The sequence below is a fragment of the Ixodes scapularis genome, unplaced genomic scaffold (assembly GCF_016920785.2).
Source record: "Ixodes scapularis isolate PalLabHiFi unplaced genomic scaffold, ASM1692078v2 PGA_scaffold9__187_contigs__length_104089568, whole genome shotgun sequence".
NCBI lineage: Eukaryota > Metazoa > Arthropoda > Arachnida > Ixodida > Ixodidae > Ixodes > Ixodes scapularis.
In genome coordinates, this window is record NW_024609884.1 from 35,836,860 (window position 1) to 35,858,718 (window position 21,859).

The 21,859-nt window shown below is 47.7% G+C and overlaps 1 protein-coding gene across 1 annotated transcript in view; it reads left to right on the forward strand.

Moving 5' to 3' along the window:
- Positions 1 to 380: 380 nt before the first annotated feature.
- LOC120836604 overlaps positions 381 to 21,859 on the forward strand; it is a 61,033-nt gene continuing 39,554 nt past the window's right edge. The window contains exon 1 of the mRNA XM_040205590.3: positions 381 to 3,684. Within this exon, the coding sequence (XP_040061524.1) occupies positions 463 to 3,684 (3,222 nt within the window). The 5' untranslated portion in view covers positions 381 to 462. The remainder of the gene's footprint in view (positions 3,685 to 21,859) is intronic.

Consider the following 21,859-nt stretch of genomic DNA (forward strand, 5'->3'; position numbering starts at 1 on the left):
CGTGGTCGGCACGGCTTCAGTTCGTCGTCCACAAACACAGGCCTGGTCAGCGGGCCTCCGAGGCTGCCCTGCCGCTACTTCAGGCCACACTCTTCAAGCCACCCCGTCGTCCACTACCCAGCCCCAACGCGCCAATCTACCTGGCATCAAGACTTCGGCGTGCCAACCATGATCAGAACTCAGACCCGCTTCACGGACTATGTGAAGTACTCCTCTTTAATTACCCTTTAAGTGCTAGATTTTCCGATAATTTTTTTTTAATTTTCTCATTCTCTAGTGTTTAACGCTTTAATATATTTTCGTATTGGCCCAAAGATGTCGTCTCTTTGTCCATGCTCTTCGCGTCGCACACCCACGCAAGCGTGAACGCGGTCCACTACATATCTGGCGTCCGCGACAGGACCTTGCTCTTAACTGACACCCTAAAGAGCTTCACCTTGCGAAACGGTGCGACGGCTGAGAATGGATACCGAGAAATTAATGAAGGTTGGCCAGGAGTTGGGGTTGTCTGGGGCAGCTTTGAAACAATGGATGGATGAAGAGCGAGTGCGCGAGAGGGACCAGCGTACAGCAGAACGCGAAGCTACTAAAGAAGCAGAAGCCCTTGCTCGAGCTCGCTTAGACGCGGATGACCATACTCGTGCGCGCCTAGAAGCAGAACGTGCGGTACTGGAGCTCCAATTACGTTTACAGGAGCGACGAGAAAGTGCAGTAGAGGGAATTCCGAACGAGTCTGGTGCGGGTACACCTGCTGGCTTTGTACAGGGGTACCGGAGCCCACACAAGCTTATCCCCGTTTTCAATGAGAAACGCGACGAGCTTGACGCCTACATCCAACGATTCGAGCGGGTGGCAACGTGCCAAGAGTGGCCACAGGATAAATGGGCCTTGTCCCTGAGTCTATGCTTGACAGGGGAGGCATTAAGTGTAGTCGGACGCATGGCTGCTGACGCTGCTACAAACTACACAGTGCTTAAGCAGACTCTTCTCCAACGATTTCGGTATACGGAAGAAGGGTACCGCGCCAAGTTCAGAGAGGCAAGACCAGAGGAGGCAGAAACAGGCAGACAGTTTACTGGTCGTCTGTTGGGATATTTTGACCATTGGCAAGAAATGGCCAAAACGGAGCGTACCTACGACGCACTCCGGGACAAAATAGTGTCAGAACAGTTTCTCAAGAGATGTCACGAAAAACTGACCATCTTTTTAAGGGAAAGAGGCTGCCAAGGACTTGACAAGTTGGCGGAAGCTGCCGATCATTATCTTGAGGCTCAAGGACTAGTCCATCTTGGCAGAACAAATAAGGACCAAGAGGCGCAGCTATTGGGGAAAGCAAAGATTTCTAAGCCTCCAGATGCAACGGGGAGACCCGCCTGTTTTCTTTGCAACAAGCAAGGTCATCGTGCAGCAGACTGTTGGTCCAAGTCAAGAGGATCCAACCCAAAGTTGACTGTTTGCTGGAAATGTCGCAAAACCGGGCATAAAGCAGAGTCTTGCCCTAACAAGACAGACGCGGGTGGACAAGCATCGTGTTCCCTGGCGCCTCAGAATGAGCCTGGGAAAGTTGGTTTGGACAGTCATTCCCTTAAAAGAAATGTGAAAGCTGAGGAGGATGAAAGAGGAATCGATGTTCAAACAGATGGCATGCCAACGGCTGAAGGACTGCTTGAACGACACCCTGTCATTGTACTGCGTGATTCAGGATGCAACTCGGTCATCGTAAAGCGATCTCTGGTTCCTGATGACAAACTGACAGGAAGGAGTCGATCGATCTACCTTCTCGACCGGACAGTTCGATGCCTACCTGAAGCGGAAGTGGACATCGACTCTCCTTATTTCACGGGCACAGTAAGGGCAACCTGCATGGAAAGACCGCTGTATGATGTCGTCTTGGGCAACATCGATGGCGTACGGGATGCTTCTGCTCCTGATGTCAAGTGGACAGCAGACCAGAAATTTCTTCCTCTGCAAGAAAAGCCCCAAGAAAAAGACGAAATCTTGGGCAACCAACGAATTTGGACAGGGACGACCTTGTCACCGAGCTCCGGAGAGCAGAAAGGCGAGCTTCAGGCTAGTGTCGTAACGATGCGGACGTCGGCGACAACTGCTGGGCTACCAGTTGCAGAAATAAATCCACTGGACATCAACCCGGCGGAGCTAAGCGCCAAGCAAAAGCAAGATGCTACACTCCAAAAATGCTTTGAAGCAGTGGGAAGCAAGGTTGCCTCAAGATCAGCCGACATCGACTTCGTGCTGATGAACGGGATTCTTTTTCGACGGTACAGACTTCCATCGCAAAAAGAAATGGAACAACTCGTTGTCCCAACAGGCCTCCGAACATTCGTTCTAAAAATGGCACACGAAGGAATACTATCTGGACATCAAGGAATCAAAAGAACGACAGATCGAGTGCTTGAAGAGTTTTACTGGCCAGGGGTACAAGGGGATGTCACGTGGTTTGTGAAATCATGCGACATCTGCCAAAGAACCGTTCCAAAACACTTGGTAGGCCGCGTGCCTTTAAAGAACATGCCCGTGATCGAGACGCCTTTTCAACGGGTAGCAATTGACATCGTGGGACCACTGTCACCAACCTCAGAGAAGGGCAACCGTTACGTACTAACCATGGTGGACTACTCGACCCGCTATCCTGATGCAGTTGCCCTACCAAGCATCGAGACGGAGAGGATTGCGGAAGCTCTCCTCGAGATGTTTTCACGCGTGGGATTTCCTAGAGAAATCATCAGCGATCGGGGCAAATCATTCACATCCGGACTCATGAAGGAGTTTAGTCGTCTCCTCTCGTTTAAGCAGATGCCAACCACGCCGTATCATCCCATGGCCAACGGCCTCGTGGAACGGTTTAATGGCACACTAAAACAAATGATACGACGAATGTGTCAAGAGAGCCCGAAAAGATGGGACCGATACTTGGCACCACTACTATTCGCGTATCGCGAAGTGCCGCAGGCCAGTGTTGGGTTTGCACCATTTGATCTCCTGTATGGCAGGTACGTCCGAGGACCGATGGCCATATTAAAGGAAATCTGGACAGGAGAGCACCTTGACGAAAACACGAAGACCTCGTACGGCTACATGGTCGAGCTCCGCCAGCGCTTAGAAGACACTTGCCGGATAGCACAGGAGCAGCTCAGAAAGGCGAAGATAGTACAGAAGAAGTTGTACGACAAGAAGACGAGAGTGCGCCATCTAGCTGTTGGAGACAAGGTTCTACTTCTTCTCCCCTCCGAGAACAACAAGCTGATCCTGACCTGGAAGGGCCCCTTCAAGGTTTTGGAGAGAAGAAATGACATCGACTACGTCATTGATCTGGGAACAAGAAGTAGTCTATTCCATATTAACATGCTGAAAAAGTACGAAGAGAGACCGGTTTCTAACCAACCACCGCAGCATGCCTCAGTCGCGGTCCAGCACGAGGAAGTGGAGGAAGAGGACATACCTTCTGTGACACTCCACAAGAAGGAAACTCACCAGGATGTGAAAGTCTCGAACGACCTAACAGCCTCTCAACAAGCGCAGGTGTCTATCCTCTTGGCTGCGCACAAGGAAAGCTTCACAGATGTCCCAGGAAAGACCTGCCTGGTGGAGTGCAAACTGAAGACCACCACCGACATTCCTATTCGAGTACAACAATACCCGATACCGTTCGCTATCCAAGAAGCGGTGCAGGAGGAAGTCCAAGAAATGTTACAGCGGGGAATAATTGAACCCTCCGAATCGCCGTACCAATCTCCCATAGTGATGGTAAAGAAAAAGGATGAATCAATGCGGCTCTGCATTGATTTCAGGCAATTGAACAAGGTCCTCGTCCCCGACAATGAACCCATCCCAAGGGTGGACATGATGTTCGCTAAGTTGGGAAGCAGCCGATACTTCTCAAAGTTCGACTTTTCGAAAGGTTACTGGCAGGTGCCGATGCACGAAGGGTCAAAGCAAATGACAGCTTTCCCTACGGCTTCGGGACTTTTCCAGTTTCGATTTATGCTTTTTGGGATCAAGACTGCACCGGCGGTGTTTACCCGGCTCATGAGGAAGGTGGTCCAAGGCCTGCCAAACATCTACCACTATTTTGACGACGTCCTCATCGCCACAGAAAACTGGGAAGAGCACCTGGAAACACTCAAGTCATTCTTTCAGCGGGTGAGAGATGCTGGTTTGACGATACGGCCAACGAAGAGCGAAGTCGGCTTTGCATCAGTCAAGTTCCTCGGTCACGTCATTGGACATAACCTCCTGCGACCGCAAATCGAGACGCAAAAAAGATTCAAGTTGCCGAGCCACCCGAGACAAAAAAGGGCGTCCGCTCGTTTCTTGGCCTGACAGGCTACTACAGAGATTTCGTTCCGCAATACTCTGAAATTTCACAACCGCTAACGGAGTTGACACGGAAAAGGGCCCCGAACAAAGTGACTTGGGGGAGAAAGGAACAACACGCTTTTGAGAAACTGAAAGAACTACTGTCCAGCCGACCCATCCTAAGGGCACCAGACTTTTCTGAATCTTTCGTGCTTAGTACGGATGCGTCATCCACAAGCGTGGGGGCGGTTCTCATGCAGCGGCATAATGGAATACTCCATCCTGTAGCTTACGCGAGTCGTAAACTGCTACCTCGTGAAGCCGGCTATTCAACGATAGAGCGAGAAGGCCTGGCACTGATATGGGCAGTTAAAAAAATTTCATGTGTACTTGTACGGGAAACCATTCATTCTGCAAAGCGACCATCAGCCTTTATTGTACATAAACTCTGCAAAGCACCTCAACAGCCGTGTTGGAGCTTGACGCTCATGGAGTACGACTTTACAGTCGAATATATCAAGGGCTGTGAAAATGTGGGCGCCGATTATATGAGTCGCATGTCTGTTAAATAAGAATTTAAACTTTATTATTATTCTTTGTAGTGATGCATTGTGTACAATAGTCAAAACAGTTTTTTTTCTTATGAGTGTAACGTGCGTATGACAGGGTTGTTGAATCAATTACTTTGCATATGTTTGTGTGTGGCAGAAACCAAAAGTTTGAACGAACCAAGTGTCAAATGTGTAAACTGTAATATAGTTTGTGGACAAGTTTTATTTTTTTTTTTTGTCATGTTGTAGACATTGTTTGACCGAAACAACGCTCTTAAGTGAGGGGTAATTGTGGTGATTTCGGACTTCAATGTAGAAGAAAAAAGAGGACGACGACGAAAAGGAATGCTGATGTGGCTGGTTGACTGTGTGTTTGTGTGCACGGAGAAAATTTGGTGCGAGTGGCGGGTGGTGGAAAAAGAAGAAGTAGAAGGAAGCCTGGAGGTGACCGAACAGGACAAGCGAGCAGGATCTGGTGGACGAAAAAACCGACCCGCAACGATAGGCGTGGTCGGCACGGCTTCAGTTCGTCGTCCACAAACACAGGCCTGGTCAGCGGGCCTCCGAGGCTGCCCTGCCGCTACTTCAGGCCACACTCTTCAAGCCACCCCGTCGTCCACTACCCAGCCCCAACGCGCCAATCTACCTGGCATCAAGACTTCGGCGTGCCAACCATGATCAGAACTCAGACCCGCTTCACGGACTATGTGAAGTACTCCTCTTTAATTACCCTTTAAGTGCTAGATTTTCCGATAATCTTTTTTTTTAATTTTCTCATTCTCTAGTGTTTAACGCTTTAATATATTTTCGTATTGGCCCAAAGATGTCGTCTCTTTGTCCATGCTCTTCGCGTCGCACACCCACGCAAGCGTGAACGCGGTCCACTACAACGGTTTATTTGCAAAAAAAATTGTGAATATCTCTCTAAAACGCGTTTTTATGCCATGTTTGGTCATTTTGTTTGCAAAGAAATATTTCATATATATTTTAATTTTTTGTGTATGTGTATATCTTCTGTAAAATTTATCGAAAAAGTTACGGTGACGTAAAAACTTCGATAAGAAAATGACGAGTGTGCAAAGTAGCATCGTGAAAACATCTCAATTTCCACGCCCTCGAGCTTCTCTATTTTAAATCTCCGTCAAAAAAGATTGTTACGGCGTTCGTATATAAATGAATGTTCCTCCCAGGAATATTGCTTTCGTATATATTTTTAACGAAAATATAAAAAATATGACCCGGACCATGACTGCGCGAACTGACGTGGAATCACCCAATATTACCACGGATAATTACAAATGTCGACGCAACTGCACACGGATAACGATGAAGAACAAGATTCCATTCTATCACAAGATTCAAAAAAAAAAAAAAAAAAAAAAAAACGACCGCAGCACTTTGCTCGCGTCCTACATGGTCAAGAAAGCCCGCCAATAAGTTGTTTCTCACCTGTCGATCGTATCCGTACGCCCCGCAATATCCGTCACGAAAACGTTTGAACACGAACTCCAAGAAGTCTCTCTGTGGAGAGAGAGGTCTATCGATAATCGACCAGTGTCATCGTTGACTAGCTGCCACACATGTCACTCAAACCGTAGCAGGACTTGTTCCGCGAATCCACGTAAATGCCCTAGTTTCAAACGAACACAAAAAAAAAAAAAAAAAAAAAATTACCCGAGACTGCGGTGAGGACAGAAAAACGACGGGAAGAAAAGTATCAAAATAACCACACAAGAGGGTAGCGGCAGCATGCAGTGTAGGACGTAAGGCTTAACGCTGTTGAACCATCTCTTGCTCGTGTGCGCTCCCTGCGGCGATGACTGGATTTGTTTCGGTTCCCTTTCCCTTCTTAAATGTCTCAGCGTTCCTTTTCAGGCAGTCAGCAGCTCACACACGACGTAAATTTACCAGAATCGCAGCCCGTATGAGGGAAGAAAATGTCGCCCCGGACCCGATTCATTCGAAAAGTGTGGGGAGCTGCGAGACTGTACGTAGTCCCGCGATACGGGGATAATCATAAATATAAATTTGGCACTTTCAAACTTGGTAACGCGTTGTATATTACGTTTATATTATATGTACAATAAATTGTACAAGACTGCGCTTTTAAAACGCATATTAATGTCAAATAAACGCGCACGAACACTACCGCGCCGCTCGACAAGTAACATTTTTTTTCACGTCGATACCAGATATTTTCTCACGTAGTTGCGCCATAGCCTTCCTTCTCCGACATTGTGACGTAACCACTCGGAGCGCTACGGCCTTCTCGTCTAGTAGGTGTTGCTCGGCGCCGAGAAGAGCTGAAGCGGCCAGCGCCGGCAGGGAGTGCGGCGGTGCGCCGCGCAGACCGCCCTGGCTCGCTGCAGCTCGCTGGTGACTGTTGCGCTTCTGGGTGAGGCGGCGGCGGGAGTGAGAAGCTTGGCGCGGCGCGTGCTGAAATCACGTGTCCTCTCATTATCATCATCGCCCTAGCTGCGGGTACCGGTTGACGACGTTAGAACTCAAAGCGTAACGTTAGGCCTAATGTCAAACCAGCGCATACCCGCCCCCGCCCCCCTCTTACGTCAAACAGCTGTGCGTACCGGTTGACGACGTTAGACCTCAAAGCGTAACGATAGGCTAACGTTAGGCCCAACTTCAGGCCAGCGCATACCCGCGTCCCTCCCTCCCGCTGCGCCGCCAGCAGTTCGGCTGGCTCTTTAGCAACAATGACGCCATTGCTATGGAGCCATATGACACGTCGCAGCCAGTGGGAATTTAGGTGCTGTTTCGCTACTGCAGACAACAGCGGGCATGAAGAGAGCTCACGAGCCCAGAGATCCATGACTTGCGCGGTCTGTCCCAATCTGTCCTTTACGTGACGTCACAAACGATGATGATGATAGCCAGAGAAGCACCCGCTGCAGTTCATGCACGCCGCCAAAAGACTTATTTCACAAGGGCGTCGCCATCTTGAAATATCGTGACTTTCAGTATGGGCATTGTTTTGCCATCGCCTCGCCAACAGAATACAATTAAGGTGTGAGCGTAACCGTCACCCATTCTCGTTTTGTCACCCCTTTATTTTCTTTACTATTTGCAGGTTGAAATGTTTTATTATTTCTTAGTCGCCCTCACCGAATACCCAAGTTATACTCCGTTCACTTACAGGCCACTGCGTCTATACTCCGTTGCACCTTAGGACCGACCGCAGCGGATGCTACGAGCCACCGGAGCCAATCCAAGGGAGTGTTGCGTGACCTTGGAGAGGGGCGCAGTGATAGGCAAAAGCGTATCACGTGTTCCGTTCACAGAACAGGATTGGCCGAGATGGCTCGAGCGTCCGCTGCAGTCAGACGTAAGGTGAAACGGAGTATACAAAGCAGGATCTAACTGCCCTTTGGGAGGCAGTGGCTTATTTCCATGCAATCACAAGTTTTCTTACTGACAACTTTCGACCGAGCGTCTGCGTTGGGCTGCGCATGCGCAGACGATATTTTCCAAAATCGTGGATATCTCCTCGATAAAACGAAAAGAAACACCAAAATACAAAGAACGACTTTCAATCGTATTTAGCAACGTCGCCCCCCCCCCCCCTTTTATTTTCATCCCCCCGAAAAAAAAAAGAAGAAAAACTACAAGGGGAAATATAAAGAAATACCAGAGCAGGGCAAGCTGACTAAAAAAAAACCTGCACTGACGCCAACGGCATTGTAAAGCAGGGAACACGTGAGCGACAAAAACGTGCGCCGCGCGGCAGTTTCCATGGCAACTTGCGGGCACTCCGTGACGTGGCGGCTCGGCATAGGCCCACGTAACAACGTCCTGGGCTGTTGCTATCGGAATCAGGGCGCGGCGCTCCCTTCTTGCCGCTCATGTGTTCCCTGCTTAACTCACGGACTCAATGCCGCTTGTCAATCATGTTGGGGTTGCTCTTTTGTATCGGAATCCTTTCTTTGTTTTTCAAGGCCGAAAGCCTATTTGTCCCTTTTCGCGAAAAAGCGGTGTCATTGCACCCGAAAGATGACCATGAAATTACGTCATCAAGCACGCGCTGCTCAATCGTACGCTCAAGGACGACGCCGTCCTTGTGGTGTCCTTGACGTCGCCCTAGAGGTCGTCCTAGACGTCGTTCTTTTGGCGTCGTTCTCGATGTCGCCCTAGACGTCGACCTCTAGGCGGCGTCCCAGACGCCGTACTTGCCGTCGATCTTTAGGACGTCGTCCTTTACGTCGTCCTAAACTTTAATACCTGCAGAAACATTACTTGTAAACATTTCACCCGCGGGACTATAAGGCCCGTTCACACTCTTGCAACCGAGTACGACCGAGAGAGACCAGACCGGTTTTTAAGCCTCTTACGATCTCTTAGGACCAGCTCCGCTACCGCGCATCCGGTCGTAAGAAGTCGCAAAAGGCTTAAAAACCGGTCTGGTCTCTCTCGGTCGTACTCGGTTGCAAGAGTGTGAACGGGCCTTAATGCTTTCGCCGTCCTACACGCAAGCAGGCTTAAATGTCCTCCTGTATTTTTTTTTCTAGTTTGAGTTTATGGTTTAGCTGCCGCGGGCTTAGCGGCCGCAGGGGTGGGGCTCTAGAGTAGGGGACGAAGGGAAGAGGAGGAAACAGGCCATCTGTCGTACGCAACGGCAACCAGCGCCAGCCGCCATGCTGCAGGGTGGTGGTGCGTCGTTGCATACGCTGCATAGGCCGTAGACGCTAGTCTGACGCTAGTCCACGGCCCACGATGCCAACATACTGCCGCATACGCCTCTGTAAGCAGAGAGGGTATCTGGACAAATATGGCATCAAGGTACATATTCGTAAATGTACTCGCTATCGGTTGACGGGCTCCGGTCGGGTGGGGATATTCAACGGCGTAGCAGAGCAGACGTTTGCCTGATCAATTGCAAGAAAGGAACACGAGCCGTTCCCACCCAACGCTCCCTTTGCGGTTGAGTCCGGTGTTCTTAATCTCACTTTGTAGCGTTTGGAGGTAGATTAGGATAAATACCTGGGCAAGTTTGTACGAGTTCATGTTATACCTGTGCCACACGGGCAACTCGAATGCCATTTACAACGAATGACATTCGTGTGATTGACGAATCGGCTCGCTATCTGTCGCGCGTGGAACGCCCCACGCTCAGAGTGTCGCGCGCTGATTGGCCGATCGTTCAAATGTCATTCGTTGTAAATGGCATTCGAGTTGCCCGTGTGGCATGGGTATTAGTCAGGTAGAGTTTCTAAGTTTCAGCTCATTTGAAGATGTCAAAGCGTCAAATACACATGTAATGTTGCTCGTGGTACCGCTTGTTGACATGACAGCTCCGCGAGCGCGTAGCTTTACGTATGCGCGAGCTCGCGGTGCTTCCAACTTGCGCGTGTAAAGTATGTGTTAGGTACGCACGTAGCCATACAACCTCACGCTTTAACCTGCCTGTAGCGCGTACACACCTGTGCAGCGCATGCTTTATGCAAAGCAACATGCACGCGCTTGCAACTTCTGTTTCAATACAAACCTGCTACTCTAACTACAGGGTGTTCCAAAATAAAGTTTCGACTCTAAAATTTAATTCAAAATTCAGGGACTCGACGTATCAAGGACAAACTTACCTTGAATACATTGGTCGAATTTCCGCATTTAAATTTTAAGTGTTAATTCCAAGCAGAAAAGAAAATGCCCCCGTCCCCCCCTCAAAAAAATTTTTTTTTTTTTTGTATTTTAAGTAGAAACTTGCATTTTTATTGTGGGAATGGAATCGAGCAAAATACGTATTCGAGGCAAGTTTCAACTTGATATGCTCAGTCGCTGATTTTTGATGAGCCATTAATTGTAGCTTGTAACTTTATTTTGAGACACTCAAAAAGAAGCGGCTCAACCTATCAAGTTGAAACTTACCTCAATACGTATTTTACTCGTCCCATTGACACATAAAAATTTTAAGTCTCTACTTCAAGTACGATAGAAATAAATAAAAAAACTGACCCATTTAAAAGCATAGGCTTTTTTTTTTTATATGTGAAGTTCGGACTTACATTTTTTATGCGCAAATCTGACCAGTAAAATACGTATCCGAGGTAATTTTCTAGTTGATACGCAGAGTCCCAAGCTTTTGCAGGCGATTTTAGAGTCGAAACGTTTTTTTTTTAAATACCCTGTACAGAAACTTCAGGTTTTACTTGTTTTTGTATTATTTATTGTGAACGATCTTTGTCATACATGAAACCCGCGATGGCCGTGTACTCTAAGCGATGACTCGTGTGGGTCTACGTATTTGAACACGAACCGCTCAACGAGGAAGTTGTAGCTTCTGTCGAAAGAGCGCTTAGACTCCGACCGGCTCATGTAGAAGCGATGTAGTACTTCGTCATCTTTAACGGCTAGGAGTTGGGAAATCTCGTTTATCCAACCCGTGATAGGGGAAACGCTACCTGCAGCCATACAGGGGCGAAGGGATCGAAGAAACGCAAGAACGCCACAATATAAACAACTGTACCGGCCGCTGATCTCTATGACAATTGCTGGATCGCGCATCCCCGCTCCGCGAGTGCGGCCAGTGGCCACCAAACAACCATCTTGCATACCGGTTTTTCTGTTGTGTTTTTTTTTTTTTTTTTTTTTTGCTAGCGTTGCAGCAGAGGCCGATGGCAGCGTGCTGAAGAGATGTTTTCTACTCGTTCGTCGTCATTCGCCGAAGACGTTCTTTAAGATCCTGTGTGAGCCGTGATACTTGCCGTTGAGAACACTTGGAAATTTTTGCGAAAGTGCAGTGCCGCTGGAAAAAGGCACAACTTGTTGAAAGCAAGTTTCGCCGGTCTCGCGGCGTGTTCAAAGCTTCCTGGGCACGCCAAAGTGCTGTCTCTCTGTGCCTTCGCACGCTTGGATACCGATCAAGAATCGACGCCGCGTGGATGTGTTTTGCGAGCGCAATGTATGAAGCCGTATGTAAAGGTACAACTCGTCGAAAGCAAGTGTCACGCCGGTCTCGCGGCGTGATCAAAGCTTCCTTGGCACGCCAAGTACTGCATCTTTGTGCCTTCGCACGCTTGGATATGCCGATCAAGAATCGACGCCTCACAAAAGTTTTGAAGATGTGCCGCGCGTAGATGTCATTAGATCATATGTGTGTGTGTATATATATATATATATATATATATATATATATATATATATATATATATCGGCCACGGAGTTCTGGATCGTCCAGCTGTTTCGTTGAGTTGCTGTCAATAAAGGGTAGGGGGGGGGGTGATCTGTACGTGCTCTTATGCACTATTAACCATGGCTATGTTCCAAAGCTAGTCTAATTGATCACATGGAAGCAGGATTAGAGCAACGCTGTGGAGCAAGGAGGGTTTTCGAAGGCAAAAGTACAAGACGGCGAGAATGAAAATCTTTGAAGCGCAGCCCTTATGGTCGTGTGCAATCTGTTGACCAATCACAATTAAGCCAGCCGCGCTCAAACGTCAGGTGCAATTAAGTAGGTTGATAAAGAGCCTGCACTGATCAGTGATGATCTGTATTCTGGAAATCGTCTAAGGACGGAAAAACGACGTACCTCCCCCCCCCCCCCTCTTCCGTCGCTACTGGACGCTGGATTAAGCTCGTTTCTGGACAGCGAGTGCTGCAAGTATACAGTCGTAGAGTCAAGTAAGACGCTGATCCAGAGGCACATAAGGCTTCACGCACATTGCACTCGCAAAACACATCTACATGGCGTCGATTCTTCATCGGTATCCAAGCGTGCGAAGGCACAGAGACACAGCACTTCGGCGTGCCAAGGAAGCTTTGAACACGCCGCGAGACCGGCGAAACTTGCTTTCGACGAGTTATGCATTTTTCCTGTGGCACTGCGCTTTCGTAAACATTTCCACGTGTTCTCAACGGCAAGCATCACGGCTCACACAGGATCTTAAAGAACACCTTCGGGGAATGACGACGAACGAGTAGAAAACGTGTCTTTAGCACGCTGCCGCCGGCCTCTGCAACGCCAGCAAAACGAAAAAACAAAAAAAAACGGCATGCAAGATGGCCGTCCGGTGGCCGCACTCGCGCTGCAGCGAACAAGCGGGGATGCGCGATCCAGCAATTACCATAGAGATCAGTGGTACCGGCCGCAACGGAGTCCTTCACCATGGCATCGGCCGCCCAATGTTGTTGAATTCGTTCAGCGGAGTTTCGCTATTGCAATATTTTTTAAAGGTTTTCAAACTTGTAAGAAACTCGTCACAAAGCTTTGTGTGATATCTTGGAGCGGATCTCGTACTTATATTTATTTGTATATATATATTATTTTTATGCGCATAAGTTTTTTTTTTTTTTTTTGTCTTTTCGAGATGTGAGCAATATTATTTTTACTGCGTGTTACATTGTGTCAAGTGATAACGGCACGAAGCTTCTAAAGTTATCAAAGAATCATCTAAAAAGTAACGGTTACTTTTTGAAGTAATGTCCAATCGCTTTGTTCTCTCAAGTAATCAAATAATCTAATTTAATACTTTTAGACCAGGAGAAATAGTATTTGCAATCGATCACTTTTTTCAAGACTGGCCATTACGCCGGTTGCAATGTCTGCCCCGCATGCACTCTAAAAAAAAGCCCGAGCGTCTGCTTTCCCACACGACACTCGGAGAGCCAATCACCGCAACTTTCGGAGGCAGCTCAGCGAATGACGATGCCGAAACATATGTTTAGACCAAAAAACGCAGTCTGAGTTGTGACATTAAGCAATGCAAAACGTCACGCTTGCATTGCTTCATGTCACAACTCAGACTGCGTTTTTTGGTCTAAATATATGTTTCGGCAACCTCATTCGCTGAGCTGCCTCCGAAAGTTGCGGTGATTGGCTCTCCAAGTGTTGTGCGGGAAAGCAGACGCACGGGCTTTTTTTAGAGTGCAAGTGTCGCTTCTCAGCAGTTTATCGGTGCGCGGCGAGAAGTGCACTCAACGCAGATGACAGACTTGCCCGTGCAGACCACGAACATACGGTGGCTATACTCCGTTCACCCTTAAGCTGAGACTGCAGCCAATACCACAAGCACGAGAGCTCGAGGTAGCTGCTTTGAAGCGTTCTTCCGCAGAACGAGCGCTCGTGCTAGGAATGCATGTCTCAAAGCCGGGAGCGCGGGCTAGTTCGTGCTTGTAGCTTTGTCTGCAGTCTCAGCTTAAAGGTGCCCTGAGGAGGTTTTTGAGACCGCCTAAATATGGCGATAACTCCCTCTGCGGGCTCAAACCATCCTAGATATCCAGAAATCATAACGATGCGCGGCCGATTTCTCTATTAAAAGGCAATCAAAGATGAAACACACCGAGTTTCACCTTTCCTTGCTTTCAGCCATGTCGCGCCGCCCGGCCGGTTTCTGCGGAGGACAGCGGGGCGCGCTGCTCATAGGAATGCGGTGCGTGTACGAATGCTTTCGCATTCCTACACGCAAGCAATCTTAAGTGTCCTCCTGTAATTTTTTTAATAGGGAAGTCGGCCGCGTACCGTCATGATTTAGGAATTTCTAGGGTGCTTAGAGACAGCAGAGTGAGTTTTCGCCATATTGGGGCGATCTCAGAAACTTCCCCAGGCCACCTTTAAAGGTGAAAGCAGTATATACACCATTCCAATCTTTACAAGTCCTCAGCCCAACGTGCGATCTCCTCAGCCCAGCACGCGCATGTTCGTCGCTTCGCAAAGCGGGCAAATCACGCCCGATACGAACGAACACTGAAAATGGAATCGGCCAGGAGCCCTTGTTTGGAAAGGTCTATTAGCGGCGTACGCGACCGAAAGCGTCGCTGCTGTCAGCTTTCCACGATTGGCCAAACCATGGAGCACTGTCAGACTGTCAACTTCGACGGTGTTAGTTTTGGAATGCGATATGGCACCTAGCTTCCATTATGCTTTTAAGGCGAAAGCCTTACTTGTCCCATTTCGCGAAAAGGCGGCGGCGTTGTGCCCGAAAGATGGTCATAAAAATACGTCATCAAGCACGCAGCGCTCAATCGTATGCTCAAGGACGACGCAATCCTTGAGGTCGCCCTAGAGGTCGTCCTCCAGGCGTCGTCCTTGAGGTCTTTCTCGACGTCGTTCTCGACGTCGTCCTAGACGCCGTCCTTAACGTCGTACTGGGCGTCGAGTAATGTCTTACACGTATTAAAGTCTAGGACGTCGTCCTATACGTCGTCCTATACTTTTATACTTGTAGAAACATTACCCGAAAGCATTTCACCCGCGGGACTACCTATAATGCTTTCGCCTTCCTACACGTAAGCAGTCTTAAGTGTCCCGTAAGTTTAGTCATCGAGCATTTAGTTAAGCTCGACATATATATGTATCAAATTTATGAACTACGATCCATGAACTCTGAGCTGCTTGTGATTTGTTAATTGTTTCTTTTTCAAACACACCATCGAACTTGTCGTCGCAATTGCTGGTAAGTAGCCAGGGTAACAACTCGTGACGTCACGGCGAGGCAAATCCTGGTCGTGACGTCACGGATGGAAACCATAAGAGGGCGCCACCGAAACATCTCGAAATCGAATGCATGCCACTTTTTCAGGACGCCGCACAATGGCAGTGGCACCATGCGCGTGCTGCCATCGCGCAACGCGCGATGGTACCACGCACGGGATCTAGAAGTGTGTCCTGCATGAGCACGCAGGGTGCGAGACGCTCTCCATCGCGCCCCGCGCGCTCGCGCGCAACACTTCAGTGCACAACAAATACGGAGGAGACGCTTCAAGCGACGCCCCTTCGAGCAGAAGTGCATCGGTACCCAGGCCACAGCGCGAGTTTTTCTTCATGAAGTGGCGGCACGTGGAACTACCCAAGAATGCGGACCACTCATTACACCTACCCCTATAGGGAGTATTCATTGGCGGCCATAGCTGTGTTCCCTACTGCTGTGCACGTACTGATGGCGAGCTTGCACGGTTATTAAGGCGAAATTCTAATATGTCCCATCACGCGAAAAGGCGTCGGCGCTGTCCCAGAAAGATGGCCGTAAAAATGCGTCATCAAGCACCCGCCCCTCAAGGTCAAAGTGGACGCGCCTCAGAAATAAAACGAAAAGAAAAGCACAGCAAACGCAGATGCTTTGTCACAGAAGCCGTGAAGCCGGCGGGGGCGCTGCGCCTGCGCAGTAGGGGAGCGCGATGTCACCACTGCCTTCGGAGGGTCAGTTGCGCTTCCGACTTATTCACCTGTGCTCGTTGTGTGATTCGTGCGATGGACTGTGAAGCAACCGCTTGGACATCTACGGCGGCATGCTGAATACAATACCGGCAGAAACAACTTTAATACGCGTAGAAACATTACTTGAAAACATTTCACCCGCGGGACTATAATGCCTTTCGCATTCCTACACGTAAGCAATCTTAAATGACTTCAACGTGTGTGTGTGTGTTTTTTTTCTTTTTTTGCAACATTCGTTTCACATCAAGATTGCCGGTCTTAGCAGCCTATTAATCTGAGCTAGTTTTGAGCGTGCGCTCTAAACAGCGCCCTCAAATATGGCGTTCATTGAATAGCCCCTTTAGCCACCATAACGAACAGGAGATAAACATGGCGAAGCTTCCGAGTACTGTCAGCGATCGATGCAACGATCAAAATTAATAATACGGTATCGGAAACGACGATCAAAATTTCCCAAAACTCGTACAAGCCTTCCGTAATGATCCGGCAGTGTACGGGGGGCCCCCAAATATTAGCTTCTAATATCGAGAAAGTGAAATCCCCTTATGAAGCGATGTTTGCGGACATTTTTCAGATTTCGGTGAAATGTGGTAGGATGTAGCAGGGTAAGCACTATAGCGCAGTTTGGCGTAAGACGGCGCAGCAATCACATCATTGGAAGCCTCATGTGAAACTTCACGGGGACGTTCAGGTACGATCGGGTCGAATGAATGTGCTGCTTGGTCCGCGTGATGCGCAATAAGGAGAGTGGAAGTGACAACGGGAGGGCTCTGTTCCTATCACTCTAAAAAAAAGCCCGTGCGTCTACTTCCCCGCACAACACTCGGAGAGCCAATCACCGCAACTTACGGAGGCAGCTCAGCGAATGACGATGCCGAAACATATATTTAGACCAAAACACGCCGTCCGAGTTGCGATATTAAGCAATGCAAGCCTGACGTTTTTGCATTGCTTAATGTGACAACTCATACTGTGTTTTTTGGTCTGAACATATGTTTCGGCATCGTCCTTCGGTGAGCGGCCTCCGTTAGTTTCGGTGATTGGCTCTCCGAGTGTTGTGCGGGGAAGTAGACGCACGGGCTTTTTTTAGACTGTACTAGTGTAGATTCTCTAATTCGCTCGTCGAGGTTGGACACACGACTATCCCGCTCGAATAACTAATGCGACCGCGCGGTTGCTTAGCCGGTAAATCGAGAGTCACCGAATCGCCATAAACATCCGATGCCACGTGGCTGGGATCGCTGAGGCTCTGTAAGCGACTACTTGAATGGCCCAGGGCAAGAGCAGAATGTGTCCAAATAGACAAGCAGTTAAACGATGGTAAGTTTGAAAATTCTGAGTTCTTTTCAGGTCGGAAAGTCTTATTAAACCGATTAAACTCTGCACACCAATGAATGAAGATTGCGAGAGGTGCTAATTCTACGCGTTAAAAACTAACAAGTGTGATCAGTCAATGATCGTTCACGGGCCTATTTTCTTTTTACAAACATCAACGTGCCGCTGTTCCCTTTGCTTTGCCTTCTGGGCTTCTGGGTTTGTTACGACGTACACTCGGGCTGACTCTGACGCTTCGTATATCTTGGAAGCGGCACGATTCATTTTTCTTTATCATCGTGAATGCAAAACACACGCACACAAAACAAAAACAAAAAATAAACGAACAGAACAAGGCCGGCACGTACACTGTGTTTGTCCGCCCTTCTGCCTTCCTTGCTTTCTGAAATCACAAAATATTAAACCTACATGGCTACTTTTTCACGCACCGTACATTGGATTCACGTTATGCGTCAATCAGGGGATTGAGGTGGGGGGAGCAATTATTTCCGGTATGCTCTCTTCGAACAAGAACTACATAAACTGGAGTACCCGGCAAAGTAATCAGCAGTGTAAAGGAAACGACCATACCAAACTTTCCTGGGGACCTCAAACACACACACACACACACACGCGCGCGCACGCACGCACGCACGCACGCACACACACACACACACACACACACACACACACACACACACACACACACACACACACACACACACACACAAAATACAAAACATCTATAAAAAAAAAGGATCGCTACAACAATCTATTTCAGTCACAGAGACTTTGGTAAGTGGCACTTTACTTATTTTTCTGAGGCTAGCGTACGAGCAGTATCTCTAGCTCTTTGAGATAGCATACCGTCCCCGGTTTATATCCTCGTTGTTTTCTGCATAGTCTAAAAAAAACCTTGTTAGGAGTAAGCGTCATTCGGAAGTCTGAAAAGGATGAAACTATAGTAATGTATGCCTCCGCAAGTATCGGCACGCCATGTCATAGTGGACAGAAAGTTGGGAGGTAGAGGATTGGGAGAGGGACTGGAGCTTTCACAGTCTGTGTTTCGTGTAGGGAGGTCAGCAACCCGGTAAATGCCCGTTTGGTTTGTGATCGACGGCCCGTGGAAGAAATAACGTCGGAAGCAGTCAAAGAGGCGAGACCAGCACAACAAAAAAATGCGAAAACTGTGGCTTTTTTTTTTCCTTTTTTTTTTTTTGGTGAATCTGAGCATACCATCAGATGGGATCGTATTTCCCCGGTACTACTAATCATAGGGTCACGACCTGTCTTTTTTTTTTTTTTTAGAGCGCAGCTCTTAGGCGCCCGTTTCCGGCTTGAGCGGCGTCGGCGTCGGCGTAACCGTGAGGTCACGTGACCCCCCCCCCCCCCCCCGAGGTCACGTGACGTTACCTGACCCCCGTGAGGAGAGGAGGAGTAGCAAGAAGGATGACGAGGCGAGGAGGTGAGGAGGAGGGGTACACCCTCCCCTCAGTACACTTCCCGCCTCCTCCTCAAGAGCTGCGCTCTAATTCGGCGTTACAGGGAGTTGTAAACGACTTTCATTTATTTTTTAACTATAATCAACGATTATTGGCGCGTGTTCACGCAAAAACACTTGCCAAACATATTTCTGATGCTCCAAGGGCGTGATTTATTTCGACCGCGTTAAACCGTTGCGTAACGTCACACGTACGGGCATATAAGAACAAGTTACCGGTCACGTAGTAGAATATGTATGTTTTATGCTGTATGGTGATAGAATATGTATGTTTAGTATAAATGATAGAATATGTGTTTAGTATAATGATAGAATATGTATGTTTAGTATAATGATGGGATATGTATGTTTTAAGTTTTATGCATAGGATATGTATGTTTTATGTTGAATGCATAGAATATGTATGTGAGCAGTTCACGGTCACGTGAAGAATAGGTTTCAAACTAAAAATAACACCGCATTTTGTTCCTATTTTTCCATCCAAACATTGCGCGAGCTATTAGCGCAGGGGAATAAACTTGGGCTAAACCTTAGGGTAAACCTATTTCTTCGGGGAAAAACTATGCGCAAAGTCGTACATGAACAGGCATAAAACATATAATAACAAAAAAAAATTTTTCCCTAGATTCAGACAATTGAAGCTTCCAAAATAACCTATAACAACGTGTCACACTTCGAAAACATCAACAGCCGAATGCAGCAGCGAAATCTTGCCTGCCCTCGCGCTTCCAAACACCTACGGTTGGAAAGGGGGGGGGGGGGGGGGGGGGGGGGGGGTTGCACACGTTTGTACGTTTACGACCCGAGCGGTCTGCCGCAGTCTCTGAGTGTCGCGGAAAAGAGCCCAGAAACTGGGCGCATGACTCACGCGAGACCAGATCAATGGCACGCTCAAATCGTCCCTCACGGACCGGCCCTGTTGGACACCAGGAGGTACGCTCGGCGGGACTTTTATCGAGTTAGTTGGCCGGCCAGTCACGCCCACTCCCCCGATGAGTCATGGGGCGCTACTCCGGGCAAACTGTTGACCAGCCTCGGTGAACAGACCTCTGTCAAAGCTCCCAGCGTCACTCTTAACGGCTCCAGCGCCGGAACAATGAGGTGCGGTTACCCTCTTCGAATAAGCTGCAAGCTTGCGGTGTCTTGGGTAATGTAGCCAAAAAACATAAAGACAAAAAAAACAAACAAAAAAACTCGATGGTTTGCAATGTTTAAATGTGGTCGACTAAACCGAAGCAGTCAATAAATAGAGGAACTAATCAAGCCTGAGAAATGACAGTTTCACTTCACACACACACATAAACACAAAAAAAAGGCATAAAAAGCATTCTCTGCGAATTGAAACCCGTCTTTCTAACAGCTATTTTTTTCTTTATTCGTGCATTTTATTCAGTTATATTGTAACCATCGTTTTATTAGTTTCGTCGAGATTGGTTTTAAGTCTGGAATTTGGCAATATTTTTAACGCCTCTGTCATAAACCTTATTGAAACGTTTAAAAATCAGACAGTTATTTCAACGCCCTCCGTAACGTCACCGCAGATCGGCGAGCACGCGGAAAAACGTCACTGTCGGCCGGGCGCTGGGCTTTGCTGTGCCGACGCGCTGGCGGACCGGCCTATAGCTTCCAATGGAAATAGTGTACGGATCTTACTTACCCGCTGCAGGGCGACGACGTAATTAATCCAATTGCAGCTTTTATGACTAGAATTTCATATAACAACTCAGACTTCTATGCTTTGTCCATTAGGTTACGACGACTGAAAACACTCGTGGTAAATATTAGCGATTACGCCCTTTTCACAATTATTCAACTTGATCTCCTTTATAAAACGGAAGCGCTGATCTGCAATCACAAATATTTTACTTTGAAACATATTTTTGACGTGCAGGCTTACCAAACAACGAGCAAATATGGACAATAGTATTTTATGCCTAGCGCCTTCCAGGTGGTCCCTTGAAAGATGAAATAAAAGTAGCAGCACGCCCTCGACCTCCCAGGGTCCATCACAAGTTGGAGGGCATTTTTGTATTTAAGAAAATGTACGAAAATAAGTAGCGTTGCGCTACTGAAGTGGTCACTTGTTTTATTTAAAAGCGTGAAACAAGCAAATGCATACACGAAATGTGACCGATCGACAACGTGTCAGAAGACCACCATGTAATAAAATAACGTAACACAATGTATAGTTCGTCCCATGATGCATGTTACCCAGCGGTTATGTACAGAAATCTCGCGATTCTTTTTTTCTTTTTGTTGTTTGTTTTATAAGCTTTTTTTTTTTCTATTTCTTTTTTTGCGAGCACAGATAGTTTTTGCCTCTTGGCTGGGGCAGACCTGACATCGTGCACTATGGCATCATTTTTCTCCTTGCACACATTTTAGAGGAGAATGTTAGTCGACGAGGTGAGGGTTGCACAAGTGTCCAACTCTTCAGAATCTGGCAATATAGTTATATTGCCATGTCCCTGACAAATTTTTAGTTGGTCATGTAACCGCAAGAACCGAAGAATGTGCTCAGTTCTTGCGGATTAATTATGATATCTTCATTAAAAATCGTACAATTACGTTGAAAAAACAAAGCGCGCGCTATAAAGTTTCTTGCGGTGGACATTAGACCTGTGCAATTTATTGGCACGAAAATGAGCCACAAGTATTGATAACTGAGAATACCAATCATTACTTTACCGTTTTGATTGGGACATGTCATATGAATGCGCAATAAAACTCCTAATGCTTTCTGGAGATACACATGAGCAAATCTTCAGGGAAGGCAATGTTGGTTAATGAAATGTATTATCTCGATTTCGTTACTATTTGCTTTGTAAATTCAACAATAAAATATTCTGGACATATAATGCAACTACAGAACAGACAGAAAAAAAAAATCGCAATGAAGCGTGTCGCTTCTGAACTACAGTTGGGACGAAGGGCAAGAAGTTAGTCTGGTGACACGGACATTTTTTTTTAGAGCGCAGCTCTTAGGGGCCCGTTCCCGGCTTGAGCGGCGTCGCC